The 19,872-nt window shown below is 43.4% G+C and overlaps 1 protein-coding gene across 4 annotated transcripts in view; it reads right to left on the bottom strand.

The window, feature by feature from the left end:
- Positions 1-19,872, bottom strand: part of NMRK1 (nicotinamide riboside kinase 1) — an 86,928-nt gene that overhangs the window by 66,548 nt on the left and 508 nt on the right. Inside the window, exons 2-4 of one of the 4 annotated variants that reach the window (XM_073543767.1) lie at positions 18,556-18,622; positions 12,096-12,168; positions 7,430-7,483 (exon numbers count right to left, since the gene is read on the bottom strand). In XM_073543767.1, the coding sequence (XP_073399868.1) occupies positions 7,430-7,458 (29 nt within the window). In that variant the 5' untranslated portion in view covers positions 7,459-7,483; positions 12,096-12,168; positions 18,556-18,622. Of the gene's footprint in view, positions 1-7,429; positions 7,484-7,786; positions 7,977-12,095; positions 12,169-18,555; positions 18,623-19,872 lie in introns of those variants that run through there. The other 3 variants (XM_073543769.1, XM_073543768.1, XM_073543770.1) reach the window with 3 other exon arrangements.

The following is a 19,872-nucleotide window of genomic DNA, read 5'->3' on the forward strand; positions in this document are numbered from 1 at the left end:
TTGCCCCCAAGAAGCAAAGTCAGTCTCTCCTTGCTGACTTTATGACGTGGTGCTGACTTCTCCTCCTTGGCGATGTACATACGGTTAGGCAAACGTTTCCAAAACAAACCTGTCTCATCCACGTTGAACACTTGTTGAGCACAGTTACCCCCCTCCGTAATTATCTCAGCCAGTGCTTTAGGAAACTCACTTGCTGCTTTCTCATCACCACTAGAAGCTTCACCTTGCACTTTAATGTTATGGAAATTGGCACGATCCTTAAACCTCATAAACCAACCCCTACTCACCACAAACTCTTCACTTTCACTTCCTTCCCCCTTTTCTCTTTTCAATGCCTCAAACAATCGCCTAGCCTTCTCCTGAATACCCATAAGGCTCACAGGGATATGGCGTTGATTTTGGTCCTCCAACCAAAGCACTAATAACCTTTCCATCTCAATAATAAGCCCACTAGGCTGCTTTGTTATCACTGTCGCTTTCATAGGAGCAGATCCTTTCACGTGTTCAAGGATACGATCTTTATCCTTGATAATCGTAGCGACAGTCGAACGACTAAGTCCTAATGACCGGCCAATGTCTGTCGCTGTTTCCCCCTTATCAAATCGCTTTATGATATCCAATTTCACCTCCATGGTGATGGCCTTCCTTTTCTTTGATGCACTGGCATCAGAAGAGTCTGGTTTACGTTTGGGAGCCATAATGAAGGGCGTTATGGTGTGCAGGAGACTCGTTTTCCTCGGTCTAGAATCGCGTAACCGAGTACAGTACTGTATTCTTCCGCTGCTGCACGTAGTTCACGTTACGACGCAAAACCGCGTAAGTCGGAATAAGGCGTCGTAATAAAGCGTCGTAACCACGAAACAACGTAACCCGAGACCGTTGTAACCCGAGAACTAACTGTAGGTACGAGTTAGTGAGGCGCTCCCAGTGAGGGGGGGGGTATATATAACCAGTCCAGAATGGGGATATATATATAAACCTCCCGGCAGTCACTGCCACAGTTCCTCACTAAAACGATACGGTATTCTGCCACCAGTTCTTCATTTGAAATAAGCACTGTCCGACAACAGGCTTATATCGGGTCAGGAACCAACACGGTAGCGTATCATATAACCAGCCGAGCGTACGTACGGGGGAATTTGTGGATAGAGATAAAAGAGCAGCCAAAGATTAATTTTATATTTAATCGCCTAAAAGGAGCACTAGAAATATACAAGCATATATTTACAGAACAATATACTGTACAAGAATGCAGTCAGGGGTGTAGTACAAGGATAGAGTATAGATAGGTTGCAATTACCATGTTATGTATCATGTGGGAGGCACTGATGGATCACAGGTCCAAATCTTACAGGCTTTCCTGGCTCTGTCTGATAATGGGTCCTCCAGCCAGAAGAAATATTGAGCTCCAAGTAAGGAGCTGAAATTTATCTCCTTGGCTGCTCCTCCCACACTCTGCGCCCACCCCTGGGCTTGTGCAGCCTCTCTCCTCCCATCTCTGAGAGTATGATTTCCAGTCCAGAACTGTGAATGGCCCACAACTTTCTGCCCGAAGTTCTGAATGGAATGGCAGCAGTGCCACTGGATTTGGCTGAATTTTATCTGCGCATAAATTCCAAATATGCCTTCCGTATTTAATTCTGAGTGGCTAAGCTCTATAACTCCATAGTCTAGCGTGCTACAGGTTGCTAAATAATATGGGCGCATGTGGAAAGGAACACCGATTCGGATACTGTGCTCGGCTAGTCTCAGAGATATTGCATTCTGTTATTATAGGTCAAAGGTCATTTTCCAGATTCAATACCTCATAGCCTTGCTGTGACTTGTTGTCCGATGAGGCATATCCATGTGTTTCAAGTCGGACAAAAGACTTCGATTTGCATGTAGCTTGCAGGAGATTTCGCACCTTTGTGTCAAAAGCTTCAAATGGCTTGTTCCTAGCTTTTTAATTAAAAAAATAAACACTGCATGGCTTTTTATGACCTTGGGGGATGCCATGGGAGGCGGCACAGTTCAGGAGTGGAAGGAGAATTGTACTTCGTCCTTCACACGCAGCATGTCAATTCTTTTTGTGGATCTGCAGTGTTTCTGCACCCATTGACTTCTATTGAGTCAGGCACATCCACAGCAAAACCGCAGGTGTAAAAAAGATCTGCGGATTTGCTGCGGATGTGGGTGCGAGAAACTCTGCAGATCGGGAGGAGGGACGTGTGTAGGTGAAGTGTGGGCAGAGACTATGTGCGTGTATGTGTGTGCGGGGGTCTGCGTGTAGTGTGTGTGCGTGTCTGTATGTGTGCGGGTCTGTGTAAGCAGCCATTGTCTGATGGGACTACTGCTCCCATCCAGCTATGAATACTCACATTGATAGCATTGCCGATGATGGGACAGTAGTCCCAACTGACAATGCATGTGTTCATTAGTAAAAAAAACAAAACATAAAGAACATGTGGCGCCCCTGAGAGCTCAGTCGCCACAGAGGTACTGTACCTCCTCCTGAGGTGTGGTACCCCACCATTCAGATAAGGTGGAGACACCTGACCACACTTCAACACCTGCATCCCACACAACATAGTAGTGTAGCAAAGCACCCTTTGGTAGCTCCCTGCTTGGAACACGAAGCGTGCTGGGAGGCGGGTGGAGTTTAGTCTGCACTAAAAGAGCGGGAAGAGTGTAGGAATTAGTCAGTTTGTCACAGGAGTCTGACGAGTGCAGTCTGTGAAAGGAGATCCCCGGAGTGGGATGGATGAAGGAAGTGCTGCAGCCAACCTCAGTGACCTGGGTCCGCTGGCACAGGAAAGGAACATTAATAGAAAGCCTGACTCTCCATAATAAGGGAAAGATTAATACAGAACGTGAGGAGAAGAAGAGAACCAAGGATTAGGGTTAGAGGAGAACCCTTCCCAAGTTCTAAGCGCAAGGCCGGGGTCCGGTCCCCGAGGTTGTATGGATACTAATGGTCCTGCAGCAGACACCGGAGGAATAGAAGTTGTGACCACTTTATTCCCACACCAGACTTGGGGGCACAACAGCAACGTGTGTGAGCCGGGACTAGATAGTAAGGAGTCTCTGAAGCAGGCTACAGCTATCTGCCGTACAAGTAGAGTTCATAGAAACATCTGACAGGAGAAACTCCAGTGTAATTCAGTACTGTGAGTACTTCACTAAAGGCGCTAAGAGGGAGACGTTCAGAAAAGGCACATATGTTGGCCGAGTGTTGGAAAGGAGTACTTCATCTTGCCTGGAAGTTGGCTGAGCTCCTGACCCGGAGGACATGGCACGGATGCGGGCTCTGGTGCTACAACAGACTGTGAGTAAAGCTTTGGAACTACATGCCCCGGTGTCCTCCACTTATTCCTGAGTCAACCTGCCCAGCACTGCTACATCCCCTGCGCCCGACACTACATCATCTAAGTGTCACTTCACCTACTCTGCCCTGGGACTACTGCCCTGCCTGTGGAGGGCTATAACATCATTGCTGCACCACACCATCTGTCCCAGAAGATCTGTCTGCAGCGTCGGCTTAACATCTTCATTGCCGAACACCACAGGTGGCGTCACGAATCATTCACTCATAAACTTTAAGAAGCATTCGCACTCTCATAATTTCCCCCTTTTTACAATGGACACCCAGGGCCACGGACCGGGTCACAGCTACCGTGACAACTCCCATTGACATCCACCGGGCCCGGCTCCGAGTACCGCCCCGACCTGGCGAGACCCTGGGGGCGACCCACATATATATACACATACATTACAGACAGTACATACATCATATAACATAGAGTACATACTCACCAATCATCTAGTCCCCGAAGCCCTCGATCTCCTGTAATAAAAATAATAAACCAACCTATACATACCTTTCTGCCATAGTCCAGTTAATAACGAGTGTCCCACGACGATCTCCCGTGTAGAACACTGAAATCGGGCGATGTCAGTGCTCTACAGGGGTTCCCGCGATGAACTGAGCAGGCAGAGGTAATCCTCCATGTTGTATCCTTCCTCCGCCAGGAGAGAGGTCCCCCAACCCTCACCCAAAGTTAATTCTCTCACCTGCAATGCTGTGTGAGAAGCGTTAAAACACTTTTTTCTGGCTGTGTCTTTTTTAACCCTTAACAACTATAGGATCTTATTGACGCCTCTCCATTACTAACCGGGCTTGATGTCACCTTACAATACAAAGGTGACATCAACCCCACAAATATTACCCCATATGCCACTGCTACACAGCCGTGGGAAGAGATAGGCTAAGTGCTAGAATTGATGCGCCATTTCTGGGGTGGCTGAGGGTAGATGTTTGTAGCGCTCGGCGGGCCAATAACCATGGTCCCTTCTTAGGCTATGAATTTCTGCCCCCAGTCGTCGGCTTTCCCTCGCTGACGCAGAGAATTGCACAGGAGCCCACGTCATTATTTTTTGCTTTTTTTCCAAATTAAACATATTGTTCATTAATAAACATCAGCCTTGGTATTATATATCTATCTATAGATATATCTATAGCTAGATAGATATATCTATCTATATCTATAAATAGAAAAAAAACAGGCAGCACTCCAGTTAAAGGAAAAATTGTGGACTTTAATCTAGTGCCAAGTGGTGCAATGTTTCGACCTCACAGCAAGGTCTTTGTCAAGCACAGTGTTACCATAGAATAGTGCACTTTTTATACATATATCTTCAATTTACCAATATACAAAAATTTGCATATATTAAATATAAATCATGTTTATGAAAATTAGTGTATGAAAATTACTTTGCAGTAAATATGAGAACCATCATAGTGTTTACATATATAAGGTGCATGTTAGAGTGCAAAAAATGATATCCACCATTACAAGTGCAGGCAACTATGCCCACACAGTATTTCATAAGAAAAAACAGCATTTATTCACAAAAGAGATAAATCTCAATACTTAAATGGAATGGAGCACTTGTAGTGATCGTAATAAGTGATGAACTGGACACCCAAAACATTCAAACCAATGGCTGTGCATAAGCCATAAGCATTATGCCACATGCCCCCTAGAGGACAGAGGTGGAGTACCAGCACTTGTAATGGTGGAGCAGAGCGTGGAAATGCCTAGTGAGCTTGTGCGTTGATATCATCGCTGACATCATTGTCGAGTGCCCAATCAGGAGTATCTGATTACTGACATGCTCAGTTGTGCTCTGAGAATGCTGTTATGTTGGAACTACAACATGGGTCTGAGTGTTCCAGGTGATTTATAATGTTTCTGCATTTTCAATATCACATAGGTGTTTCACATCTTTTAATCATTGCTAATCTAGCTGTATCAATGATTGTAGGTACGGATGGATTTTGCACTCTAACATGCACCTTATATATGTAAACACTATGATGGTTCTCATATTTACTGCAATGTAATTTTCATACACTTTAATTATGATTTATATTTAATATATGCTAATTTTTGTATATTGGTAAATTGAAGATATATGTATAAAAAGTGCACTATTCTATGGTAACACTGTGCTTGACAAAGACCTTGCTGTGAGGTCGAAATGTTGCACCACTTGGCGCTGGATTAAAGTCCACAATTTTCCCTTTAGCTCGAGTGCTGCCTGGTTTTTTTCTATTTATATTTTTGCGTTGGACAACCGCATTATTCAGGACTATTGCACCCAAAATCTGCTCAAGTTTGTGCTGCTATCTGTTTTTTCTATTTATTATTATTACTATTTATTTATATTGCACCATTGATTCCATGAGAAGGGGTTACATACAAATTACAGATATCACTAAGGGTATGTGCACACTTTGCGGTTTCTGCTGCGTTTCCGCAGCGTTTTTGGCTCTGCAGAAACGCAGCAGATTTTGCTGCGTTGTACAGTACCTTTATTTCCTATGGAAATAAAAAAAAGCTGTGCACATGCTGCGTTTTTTTCCGCGCGGTTTTGCTGCGGTTTTCAAAACGCAGCATGTCAATTGTTTGGTGCAGAAACGCTGTGGTTTTACACCTCATCCATTATGAGGTGTAAAACCGCAGGGCAAAACCGCAGAAAAAACGCAGATAAACCGCAGAAAAAACGCAGAAAAACCGCAGCACTTTGTCCTGCAGATTTCCTGCAGTTTTCTCTACAAAATCCGCAGATCCAAATGTGGTTGATAGTCGGACTTGTTGGGGCAAAGAATTCCAGAGGATGGGGGGCTATTCAGGAGAAGTCTTGGAGGCGGTTGGGTGAGGAGCGAATAAGTGTGGAGGAGAGGAGGAGGTCTTGGGATGACCGGAGATTACGTGAGGGAAGGTATCAGGAGATTCGTTCAGAGACATAAGGGGGGAAACAGGTTATAGATGGCCTTGTAGGTCAGTATTAGTAATTTGAACTGGATACGCTGAGGGAATGGGAGCCAGTGAAGAGATTTGCAGGGGGAGAAGCGGATGAGTAGCGAGGAGAGAGATGAATTAGTCGGGCGGCAGAGTTAAGGTTTCTATATATCTATCTATAGATATATCTATAGATATATCCATAGATACTGTATATCTATCCATACATATATCTAGCTATAGATATATCTATAGATATATCTATGTATAGATATATCTATGGATAGATATAGCTATGGATAAAAAGATAGATACATCTATGGATAGATCTATCTGTGTGTGTAAACATTATTCTTCAATGGAGTATGCAAAATAAGAGGTTGGACAAATATGACATCACAATGCTTTTTTGTTACATAATAGATTTGTATTTAGCTTACAAAAACGCATACAAATCCGTATGAAAAAAAACGCATGAAAATCTGCATAAAAAATAAATCAAATCCACGCTGATTTTTATCTGCGTTTTCTGCCAAGAGGTACATATTCTGTGCAGAAAATTCTGCAGGCAAATCTGCAACGTGTGCACATACCCTTACAATGTAAATCTATGTAGCATCAGGATGAGGTTCCAGAGACTTACATTGTAAAAGAGATTTCTGCCTTACGCACAGAGTGAGCCAGCTAGACCGAATTGCAGTGAATTCTCACTGAGAAGCTGAGCAGCGCTGGACACCAGAGTAGGAGCGGTCAATCGTGCTAGGTAGATGAAGAGTGTGTGTAAACTTTAAAAATTAAGATTATACAGCCATACTAACATGGATTTTCATAGTAAGTACACCAGCCTCATCATGTTCTCCAAATGTACCGTATTTTACTGAATATAATAATCTGATTGTGGCTGACTGAAATATATGGAAGAACAGACAGTTAAAACATGAGCTGTATAAATATGTTTGTGTCGATTATATATAAGGCACGTGCCCTATGATAGACCCTGACCCTGCATTATCTAGTGGCTCCATGCAGATAGGTGAGTCAACCTTATGATACTGGCAAGATGTAGTGGTGACTAAATATCCATATTTATGGTATAAGAAACATTGAGATGTGATCTGCTATGTTATTGTAAGAACACTTACCCACCAATTCCAACAATGAACGTTTTCATGGTCTGCCCTTCTTTGTTTCTACTTCTGTGTTAAAACAATGCAAGAAGGTATTATTTTTTATCGAAAGTTTAAAACGTCAGAAAATAGTATGTTACATATTCTATTCAGAAATGTCACTTTTTGTTAAATAAATGTCAATAAGAACACATTAAAAATAAACTTTTTTAAATAATGTAACACCAACCAGGGGTGGTGCAAAGGTCAGAAAAGTTCAGGTGCTCAGGCCCAAAGACATGTAATTCACTCCTCTTCAAAAATGAAAAAAATGTAACACTACAGATAACACAGTTCTACCTCTCAGCATACAAATAATGTAGTAGATGATACCTGCAGTCCTATGTAAAACTATGGACACCATTTGCAGTGATGCTGTAACAATGTGCTGCTTGATAGATGAAGTGTCATGATCTTCCAGGGTAATGACGAGCCTCCTGTAGTCCTATAGCTCCTGAACCTAGTCCTGAACCCAATGATTTTCTCATGTCTTGTGACCTTTCTTGTCCATGTGGTGCCATTGCTAACAGCATGGAAAATGGAAGATGTCAAGCAGTTGCATCAGCTGGTAAAAGACAGCAACCAGTGGGACCCATCTACTATTTGGAGAAGTCTGGCCAAAAGTGGGTCTTCATGGAAGAACTGTGACCAAAATCCAAAACTTTGATACGGAAAGAATGCCAAGTTACTCAACTATGCATGAAAATGTAGGAAAGGATTGCAGAAAAATGAAAGCGGGTGTTCTGGACTGATTAGTCAAAAAGTATCTATTCATTTCTGCACCTGTCTTTCATCATCATCATCATCATCATCATCATCATCATTATTATTATTATTATTATTATGCATTTATATAGCGCCATTAACTCCATGGCGCTTTACATGTGAAAAGGGGAAATATAGGCAAGTATAATCAACATGTGTAAGACAAGGGACACACAAGTACATAAGGAGAGGGGACCCTGCCCGCGAGGGCTCACAGTCTACAGGGATGGGTGAGGATACAGTAGGAGAGGGTAGAGCAGGTCTTGTGGTGGTTCAGTAGACCGAGGATCATTGCAGGCTGTAGGCTTGTCAGAACAGGTGGGTCTTCAGGTTCTTCTTGAAGGTTTCCGTTGATGGTGAGAGTCTGATGTGTTGCGGCAGAGAGTTCCAGAGTATGGGGGAAGCACGGGAGAAGTCTTGTATGCAGTTGTGGGAAGAAGAGATAAGGGGGGAGTAGAGAAGGAGATCTTGAGATGATCGAAGGTTGCGTGCGGGTAGGTACCTAGAGACCATGTCACAGATGTATGGAGGAGACAGGTTGTGGATGGCTTTGTATGTCATGGTTAGGGTTTTGAATTGGAGCCTCTGGGCAACAGGAAGCCAGTGAAGGGCCTGGCATAGGGGGGAGACTGGGGAATAGCGGGGAGACAGGTGGATTAGTTAGGCAACAGAGTGTAGAATGAACTGGAGCAGTGCCAGAGTGCTAGAGGGGAGGCCAGAGAGTAGGAGGTTGCAGTAGTCGAGGCGGGAGATGATAAGAGCATGCACTAGTGTTTTTGTGGTTTCGTGGTTGAGGAATGAGCGGATCCGGGAAATATTTTTGAGTTTGAGGCGGCAGAAGGAGGCGAGGGCTTGGATATGTGGTTTGAAGGAGAGCGCAGAGTCGAGGATCACCCCAAGGCACCGAGCGTGTGGGACTGGGGAAAGAGAGCAGCCATTGACATTGATGGATAGCTCTGGTGGAGGGGTAGAGTGAGATGGGGGAAAGGTGATGAATTCTGTTTTGTCCATGTTCAGTTAGAGAAAGCGAGCAGAGAAGAAGGCTGAAATAGCGGACAGACATTGTGGGATTTCAGTCAGTAAGGAGGCGAGGTTGGGTCCAGATAGGTAGATCTGCGTGTCATCGGCATAGAGGTGATACTGCAAACTGTGGGATTCTATGAGCTGTTACAAGCCGAAGGTGTAGATGGAGAATAGTAGGGGTCCTAGGACAGAGCCTTCTGGAACACCGACAGACAGGGGGTGATGTGAAGAGGTGGTGTGTGAGAGGGAGACACTAAATGTTCGGTTTGTTAGGTATGATGAGATCCAGGATAGGGCCAAGTCTGTGATGCCAAGAGATGAGAGAGTCTGTAGCAGGAGGGAATGGTCTACGGTGTCAAAGGCAGAGAACAGGTCCAGGAGAAGGAGGACAGAGTAATGTCACTTGCTCTTGGCGGTTAGTAAGTCGTTAGTGACTTTAGTTAGGGCAGTTTCAGTTGAGTGATGCGGTCGGAAGCCAGATTGTAACCGGTCAAAAAGGGAACAGGAGGAGAGGTGGGAGGACAGTTCAAGATATACATGCTGTTCCAGTAGTTTTGAGGCATAAGGGAGAAGAGATATCGGGCAATAGTTAGACAAAGAGGATGGGTCAAGGGAGGGCTTTTTGAGGATGGGTGTGATTGAGGATTGTTTGAAAGATGAGGGAAAGACACCATTTGTAAGTGAAAGGTTGAAGAGGTGTGTTAGATGGGATGAAGACTGTGGCCAAGTTAGGGATGAGGTGATACGGTAGTGGGTCAAGGGCACAAGTGGTGAGGTGTGATCTTGACAGAAGGGTGGAGAGCTGATCTTCTGTCATGGTGGAGAAGCTGGCTTTTGCAGAACAGGGCTGAGCAGCAAAGAGGGACATTGGGGGCTGCGGGCCAAAGTTTTGTCTTATCGTGTCGATCTTCTGCTTAAAGAAGGAGGCAAAGTCTTCAGCAGAAATGAGAGGAGGGGGAGGAGGTGCTGTGGGACGGAGTAGAGAATTGAAAGTGTTGAAGAGCTGTTTAGGGTTATGAGACAGGGAGGATATGAGAGATGCGAAGTAAGATTGTTTTGCGGCAGAGAGTGTGGACTTATAGCTGGCAAGGGACTGCTTGTATGCACTGAAGTGCTCAGTAGAATGGGTTCTCTTCCATCTCCGCTCAGCAGCCCTGGAAACCCGTCTCAGTTCTTTGGTCAGGCTGGTCAGCCAGGGCTGCTGGTTGATTGTTCGAGTTTTGCTCTGCGTGAGGGAGGCAGCCAAATCAAGTGTTGCTATTATTGTGGTGTTATAAAAAGTGGCAGCAGCATCTGTGTCATGAAGGGAAGCTATGTCTGTAAGAGGGAGAAGGGACTCAGAGAGTGATTGTAAATTGAGGTGTTTGAGATTCCTGCGAGGGTGAGCAAGTTTATGGAGCGGGGGTTGCGCAGTAGGAGAGGAGAGGGAAGAGAATGTCAGTAGGCTGTGGTCAGACAGGGGGAGGGGTGAGTTATTGAGATTAGTGAGGGAACAGAGACGGGTGAAGATAAGGTCCAGCGTGTGACCATCTTTGTGAGTGGCCGCAGAGGACCATTGAGTGAGGCCGAGGGAAGCCATGAGCGATAGAAGTTTAGAGGCAGCCGGGGTGGAAGTGTCATTGGGAATGTTGAAGTCGCCTATGATGATGGTGGGGATGTCAGCAGAAAGGAAATGGAGTAGCCAGGTGGTGAAGTGGTCGAGAAAGGTGGAGATGGCTAGTTCTGGGGGGCGGTAGATGACAGCCAGTTGGAGGTTGGAGAGGGAATAGATGCGGACGGAGTGTGCCTCGAACGAGGGAAGAGTAGCGGAGGGTGGCAGAAGAATTGGGGTAAAGGAACAGGTATCAGACAGGAGCAAGCCAACTCCTCCACCACGTTTGTTGCTGGGGCGAGTGGTGTGAGAGAGATGGAATCCACCATAGGAAAGCGCAGCTGGAGAGGCTATGTCAGAGGGAGTGAGCCAGGTTTCAGTGATAGCAAGGAAGGAGAGTTTGTTGGTGATAAAGAGGTCATGGATAAATGATAGCTTGTTGCAGACAGAGCGTGCGTTTTATAGGGCTCCAGGTAAGGGGGTTGAGGGAGTGGGGGCTGGATGAATGGGTTTGAGATTATCATGGTTGTGAAGACGTGTAGAGGATCGTGGCAGGGTGATAGAAGTGAGTGTAGGGATGTGTTGAGGAGGGCCAGGATTTGGGGATACGTCGCCAGCAATGAGGAGTAGTAGACAGAGCATTAGAAGGTGGGAACAGGATAGGACATGATGTGGCCGTGTGTGTCTGTAGAAAAAGGATTGTACTGTATGTGGAGGAACAGTTGTGACGAAGAGGTGAGATGGCTGGGAAGGATGGAGGGGGAAATGACAATATCCTTACTGGATGGAGGGATTGCAGGAGTTAGGGAGAAATAGAGTAGTATGGGGGTGAAAGTAAGAAGAAGGCGAAACATTGTTGTGGTGTTATAGTCCGTTACCTTACAGTCAATTCCAGTCCAATTCTAGTCTAATTCAGAGTATAGTACTTAGAAATCTGTACTTTGAAATATGGATTTTGAAATAGATGGAGCCGACTACATCTGGAGCAGACCCATGGTGCTGAATATACGTGGAGCTAAAGACAATCAGGTGTGAGTGAAAGTGGGGTGTGACTGCCCAGGCCAAATGCACAGAGTTAAGCAGAAGTCATAAAAGGGGGAAGGGATTATACAGACCACTTAGATGTGTGGCAAAGATAACAAGAATGGAGTACAATTATGGATACAAGAAGATGGGTAAGCAATGCATACTATATATAATACAATGCAGTTCACATGGGGCATTCAGGAGCATGAGAGAGAGGTGAAATTCAGCAATGCATACCATATAAAATACAATGCAGTTCACATGGGGCATTCAGGAGCATGAGAGAGAGGTGAAATCCAGCAATGCATACCTGTGGGAACAGAAGAACATCTCGGTCAGATGGTGATGACGACAATACTGTAGGAGTCACGAGTGGCCAAATGCATTCTAGAATTCTAGTCTAATTCAGAGTATTGTACTTAGAAATCTGTACTTTGAAATATGGATTTTGAAGTAGATGGAGCCGACTACGTCTGGAGCAGACCCATGGTGCTGAATATGTGTTCTTCATGTGTTCAATACTTTTTCCCTGTGTCATCGGTCATTATTACACTTAATTTATGGGCATTTCACCATGAACCTGCCACAACCAGGTGCTCCCCACAAGATTTCACATAGAGGAGTGAAAGGAATTATCAGAAAAGTTGTCCAAGAGCCAAGGACCACCAGAGGAGAGATACAGAAAGACATATAATCAGCAAGTACAATTGTTTCAAAGAAAACTATAAGTAATGCACTCAACCTCCATGGCGTTTATGGACACTCACCATGAAAGACTCCATTGCTGAACAAAAAGCAAATTCAAGGGCATTTAAAATTTGCTCAACAACATTTAGACAAGAGGCACTGTATATCACCCCAAAAGCACCATACCAACAGTGAAGTGTGGAGGCGGGAACATCATGTTGTGGGCCTGTTTTTTCAGCATACGGCACTGGCATATTTCATTTAATTGAAGGAAGGATAAATTGATAGATGTATCAAGACATTCTTCATAAAAATCTGCTGCCATCTACCATGATGATGAAGATGAAACGAGGGTGAGCATTTCAACAAGACCATGATCACAAACACACTGCCAGAGATATATGCGCATATTCATGACTTAAATGAGCGGTACCATGTGACCGCTGAAGGAAGGAATAGCTGCCGGAGAGAAGCAGGGGGGCTGCAGAGACCGCACCACGAGGGGGTAAGTATATGCAATATTCACCTGTCCCAGATCCACCGCTGCACACCACTCTGTCTGCCGGGTCCTCTGTCAGTGATGTTCAGGCAGGGCATGATGATGTAGTTAGTGCGTGCCCTCTGCTGCCTGATCGTCACTGACAGAGGACCCGGCAGACAGAGCGGTGCCCAGCGGTGGATCGGGGGACAGGTAAATATCTTAGGTGCCGGGGCCCTGACCAGCAGCGACACCGGCACCTGGCCCCCATAGCGCGTCAGTGTCCCAGCCTGCTCAAGACACCGGCACCAGGCCCCCAGCGATGAGAGGTGAGTATGGCTTTTTTTATTTGCAGCAGTATTATATGGGGCCTATTCTATGGAGCATCTTATGGGGCAGCATATGGGGCATAGTCTATGGAGCATCTTATGGGGCATACTCTATGGAGCATCTTATGGGGCAGCATATGGGGGCATAATCTATGGAGCATTTAATGGGGCATCTTATGGGGCATAGTCTATGGAGCATCATATGGGGCATAATCTATGGAGCACCTTATGGGGCAGCATATGGGGCATAATCTATAGAGCATTTTATGGAGCATCTTATGGGGGCATAATCTATGGAGCATTTTATAGGGCATAATCTATGGAACATCTTATGGGGCCATAACCTTTATGGAGCAGCATATGGGGCATAATATTCTATGGAGCATCTTATGGGGCCATTACTAACCTTTGTACAGCATTATATGTGATGTATTTTGTATGTAGCATCTTTTGGGGCCATCATGAACTGTATGAAGCATTATATGGGGCTCCTGATTTAATATGGATATTCAAAAACATTTAACCTACTGATGTCTCAATTAATTTTACTATTATTGGTATCTATTTATATTTTTGAAATTTACCAGTAGCTGCTGCATTTTCCACCCTAGGCTTATACGCGAGTCAATAAGTTTTCCCAGTTATTTGTGGCAAAATTAGGGGGGTCGGCTTACACTCGGGTCGGCTTATACACGAGTATATACGGTAAGTGTATTCAATACTTTTTCCATGTGTCATTTCTCATTATTACACATAACTTAATTTTATGGACATCTATGGTTCGATTACTTTGCCTGTGTGGATTGGTTGAGTTATTTTGTGGTGAGAATTTCATGTCAATAACACCTTAAGAAATATATTTACCAAGAAAATTGATGATGTGTTCAATACTTAAAAAAAAAATTACATTGTATGATTTTTTAAATTATTAATTTGCATTTTATTGCATGAAAAAAGTATTTGATAACCTGCCAACCAGCAAGAATTCTGGCTCTCACACATTTTAATTTTTCTTTAAGAAGCCCTCCTACTCTGCAGTCATTACCTGTTTCAACTCGTTACCTGTATAAAGGACACCTGTCCACACATTCAGTCGCACTCAAACCTCTTCACCATGGCCAAGACTAAAGAGCTGTCTAAGGACACCAGGGATAAAATTGTAGATCTGCACAAGGCTGGGATGGGCTACAGGACAATAGGCAAGCAGCTTGGTGAGAAGGCAACAACTGTTGGCATAGTTATTAGAAAATGGAAGAAATACAAGATGACTGTCAATCTTCTTTGGTCTGGTGCTCCATGTAAGATCTCACCTTGTGTTGTAAGGATTCTTCTGAGAAAGGTCAGGAATCAGCCCAGAACTACACAGGAGAACCTATTCAATGACCTGAAGAGAGCTGGAACCACAGTCTCAAATATTACCATTAGTTAGACACAACGCCGTCGTGGACTAAAATCCTACAGGGCATGCAAGGTCCCCCTGCTCATGAGAGTACATATCCAGGTCTGTTTGAAGTTTGCCAATGGCCATCTGGATGATCCAGAGGCAGCATGGGAGAAGGTTATGTGGTCAGAAGATATCAAAATAGAACTTTTTGGTATCAACTCCACTTGCCGAATTTAGAGGAAGAAGAAGGATGAGTACAACCCCAAGAACACCATCCGAATGATTAAGCATGGTGGGGGAAACATCATACTTTTGGGGTGCTTTTCTGCAAAGGGGACAGGACGACTGCATCATATCGAAGGGAGGATGGATGGGGTCATGTATCGTAAGATTTTAGGCAACAACCTCCTTCCCTCAGTAAGATCATTGAAGATGGGTCGTGACTGAGACTTCCAGCATGAAAATGACCCCAAACAAACAGCCATGGCAACTAAGGAGTGGCGCTGTAAGAAGCATTTCAAGGTCCTGGAGTGGACGAGCCAGTCTTCAGACCTGAACCCAGTAGAAAATCTTTGGAGGGAGTTGAAACTCAATGTTGCCCAGCGACAGCCCCCTGAAACCTGAAAGATCTGGAAAACGTCTGTATTTAGGAGCAGGACAAAATTCCTGCTGCAGTGTGTGCAAACTTGGTCAAGAACTACTTTAAACATCTGATCTCTTTAACTGCAAACAAAGGTTTCTGTACCAAACATTGAGTTCTGTTTTTCTATTGTATCAAATACTTATTTCATGCAATAAAATGCAAATTAATTATGTGAAAATCACACAATGTGATTTTCTGGATTTTTTTTAAGATACTGTCTCTCACTGTTGAAGTGTACTTACGATAAAAATTATAGACCCGTCCATTCTTTGTAGGTGGGAAAATTAGCAAAATCGGCAGAGTATCAAATATTTATTTGTCCCACTGTATGTACCTTATGTGGGCAGGAAAAAAATATATTGTGTACTTGGAGCTTGAGATATAGGTACTGTGTATGTGGGGAAAAAATTACTTATTTCACCCACGGTATATATATAATCTTTAATCTGTCATGCAGAAGACTATACATAAAGGAGAACATGTGAGCTGTCTACTCATCTACTCAGCTCGTCAATTCAATGTAATTGCCTCAGTGTACATCCCATAGGGAATATTCCCACATTAATAATGAAACAAAAAAAGATAAAAAAAATATTCTATTGAGAAACCTAACACAAATTTATCAACACGAGAAGGCATACTATACAGTTGTGGTCAAAAGTTTACGTACCCTGGCAGAATTTTTGCTTTCTTGGTCTTTTTTCAGAGAATATGAATGATAACACCAAAACATTTTCTCCACTCATGGTTAGTGGTTGGGTGAAGCCATTTATTTTCTAACTACTGTGTTTACTCTTTTTAAATCATAATGACAATCCAAAACATCCAAATGACCCCGATCAAAAGTTTACATACCCCATTTCTTAATACTGTGTATTGCCCCCTCTAACATCAATGACAGCTTGAAGTCTTTCGTGGAAGTTGTGGATGAGGTTCTTTATTTTCTCAAATGGTAAAGCTGCTCAGCCTCCAGTTCCTGTAAATTCCTGGGCTGTCTAGCATGAACTGCTCCCTTGAGATCTCCCGAAAGTGGCTCAATGATATTGAGGTCAGGAGACTGAGATGGCCACTCCAGAACCTTCACTTTGTTCTGCTGTAGCCAATGACAGGTCGACTTGTCCTTGTGTTTTGGATAATTGTCATGTTGGAACAACCAAGTATGTCCCATGCGCAGCTTCCGGGCTGTTGACTGCAATTTGCCTCTAGTATTTGCCGATAACATGCTGCATTCATCTTTCCTTCATCTTTGACCAAGTTTCCTGTGCCTTTGTAGCTCACACATCCCCAAAATATCAGCGCTCCATCTCCGTGCTTTACAGTAGGAATGGTGTTTCTTTCATCATAGGGCCTGTTGACCTCTCTCTAAATGTAATGTTTATGGTTGTGACCAAAGAGTTAAATTTTGGTCTCATCACTCCAAATTACCTTGTTCCAGAGGTTTAGAGGCTTGGCTCTGTGCTGTTTTGCGTATTGTAGGCGAGATACTTTGTGGCATTTGAGCAGAAATGGCTTTCTTCTGGCGACTCGACCTTGCAGCCCATTTTTCATCAAGTGCCTCCTTATTGTGCATCTTGAAACAGCCACATCACTAGTTTTCAGAAAGTCCAGTACTTCAGCTGATCTTATTTGTAGGTTTTTCTTAGCATCCCGAACAATTTTCCTGGCAGTTGTGGACAACATTTTTGTTGGTCTACCTGACCGTGGTTTTGTTTTTACAGAGTCCTTGATTTTCCATTTGTTAATCACAGTTGGAACGCTGCTGACTGGCATTATCAATTCTTTGGATATCTTTTTGTATGCCTTTCCTGTTTTATACAAATCAACTACCTTTTCCCATAGATCTGTTGACAATTCTTTTGCTTTCCCCATGACTCACAATCCAGAAACATCAGTGGCTGTATGAAAGATGCAAGAGTCTGTCTGGATCCCAGAATCTCACTCAGCTTTTATGCACACACACTGATTACAAGCAAACAGGTCAGAGGTGAGGATGTTACCTTTAGTAGCTATTCAAACCCATTTGTGTCAACTCCTGTGCACGTTCAGGTATGTGAAGTTTTGATCAGGGTCATTTGGATGTTTTGGGATGTCGTTATGATTTAAAAAGAGAAAACACAGTAGTTTGACAATAAATGTCTTCACCCAAGTTTTATAAATTAATGTAATGTTCTACGGTGGCTATCGTTTTTGAACCATCCTTTTTGAATCACTCTGTATATCTATATACATACTGTATATACAGTAAAACTCAAAATCTGTAGTAGCCCACTCTATACAAATCTTCAGCTCTCGCCCGATTTTGGTGAAATTTGGCATGCTCCCTCTCCACCCACAGGAGCAGAATACTGCGCATGTTACATCTCGCTAGCGTCCCCCCATCATGAGATTGGGGCCCCCGAAGTTAGGTCCTATACATATAATGGGGAAATGTGAAGGTGAAAGTAAAAGTGCTGAGGGGAAAACAACAGTTGTGACTGACAGGAATGGAGTATAGCGTCGCTGCTAAAGGGGCTGCACCACCACACACCACACAAACATTTCACAAACACCATACAAACATCACAGAGACAGCAAACATACACCAACCCACAAGCAAAACACCACACAGATGCTACAACACACTACACAAACACCAGACCACACTGGACACACACAACACAAACACCATCCCACAAATACCCCATAAATACCGCATGCACACCACACACACTGACAACACACATGCATGCAAACACACTCAGATGGATGCTCCCTACGCACACGGACAAACATTACTGAGCAGCAATATTGGTCAGGTAAAAAATGCCTCATAGTGAGATTGTCATTATTGCTTATTATACAGGGAGCTTTCATCACTGAAGCTGTTGAGGTAAAGTGAAAGCTGAGCTCTGGTTGCTATGGGCATCTAGACAAGTCTGCCTGTGAGGCAGTTTTCATTACTGAGATGTGAGCTCCTTCAAGTTATAGTAATACTGTGTGAGAGCTGCAGAGTCTCATGCCCAATGTTATTGAGGGCACTATTCTTATGGGAAACTCTAATGGAGCAGTGTTTTAATTCCGTGTATTCCTTTGCTACCAAGCAACAAGCCCTTCAATTTTAAACGTCTGCAGTTCCCAATCTGACTTGCATTTGCTATGACTATAAACAAAGCACAAGGTCAATCACTTAAGGTTGCCGGCATTAATTTGGAGAGCCCGTGTTTTTCACATGGACAGTTGTACGTTGCTTTTTCTTATATGCACCTGAAGGTAAAACCAGAAACATTGTTTACCAAAAAGCACTACAATAGATAGTAGTTTAACTGTAAGGCTATGTGCCCACGTATCCAGAAAATTTCTTCTTCAAAACCGGGAACCTTCCCAGAAAACGCGCGTTTTTTGTGCGTTTTCTGCACGTTTTTTCCTTACAAACCGCGCATTTTTTATGCTTTTTTCCGCGTTTTCTGACTCATAGAAAATAGCAAAAACGCTGACTTTTCCGCAAAATTAATGAACACGCTGCGTTTTTGGCCGCTAAGCGTTTTTTGAGCAGAAAAAAACGCATCAATGTGCACAAAAAGAGCGGAATTCATTTAAAATGAATGGGATGCTTCTTTTATGTGTTTTTGAAGCATTTTGACCAGGACAAACGCTTCAAAAACACTAAAAAAACGCTTACGTGGGCACAGTCTTAACCAATTTTACTCTTTTGTCCGTAAACTACTTATAGATTACACTGAAGTTGTAATAGTTTATCAATCAATCAAATTTATTATCGCCAAGTACATATTACATATATACAAGGAATTCTTTGTGGCAAAGAGGCAACATAATATATAACAACAGATACAACAAGTAACATCTAACAAGACAGATACAGTATATAGTCTACACATGACGATTTAATTGTTGAACAGAGAGTGGATAGAAGCTGTTCATATGGCGGTTGGTGCTGCATTTGGGGACTCTGAAGCGACGTCCTGAAGGGAGTAGTTGGAATGAGGAGTGTCCCGGGTGAGAGGGATCGGATGAAATTTTCAATGCGTGGGATCGAATACTCTTATCATAAAGATCCTGGATTTTAGGCAGGGGGGAACCTATAATTCTCTCTGCTGTTCTGAAAGTCCTTTGTAAGCGGAGTTTGTCATGCGCAGTGGCTCCCCCATACCAGACTATCAGAGACGAACAAATCACAGATCTGATGACAGCTTTAAAAGATATACTACATAATATGTATTGAATATGTAAAATCAATAAAAATGTTGAAATTTAAAAAAAAGTTGTTGTTCACATCAATGCTACGACAAATTAGTAAAATGCCAAAATAATACAAAATTAAAGTGGAAAAAAAATTTACAGTAGCACTCTGAAAATGTCAATTTCAGGGTGACACTGAAAAATTTTACTTTAGCTACCATAACCAACAATTTAACATATTTTCCGTGAGCGAAGCCACCGGTACTCTACTAGTTACCTATAAAGTAGATTGCTGTGGGTCAGTCTGCCACCTGGGA

The sequence above is a fragment of the Dendrobates tinctorius genome, unplaced genomic scaffold (genome assembly GCF_039654945.1).
Source record: "Dendrobates tinctorius isolate UK_male_01 unplaced genomic scaffold, ASM3965494v1 ptg000134l, whole genome shotgun sequence".
Taxonomy (NCBI): Eukaryota; Metazoa; Chordata; class Amphibia; order Anura; family Dendrobatidae; genus Dendrobates; species Dendrobates tinctorius.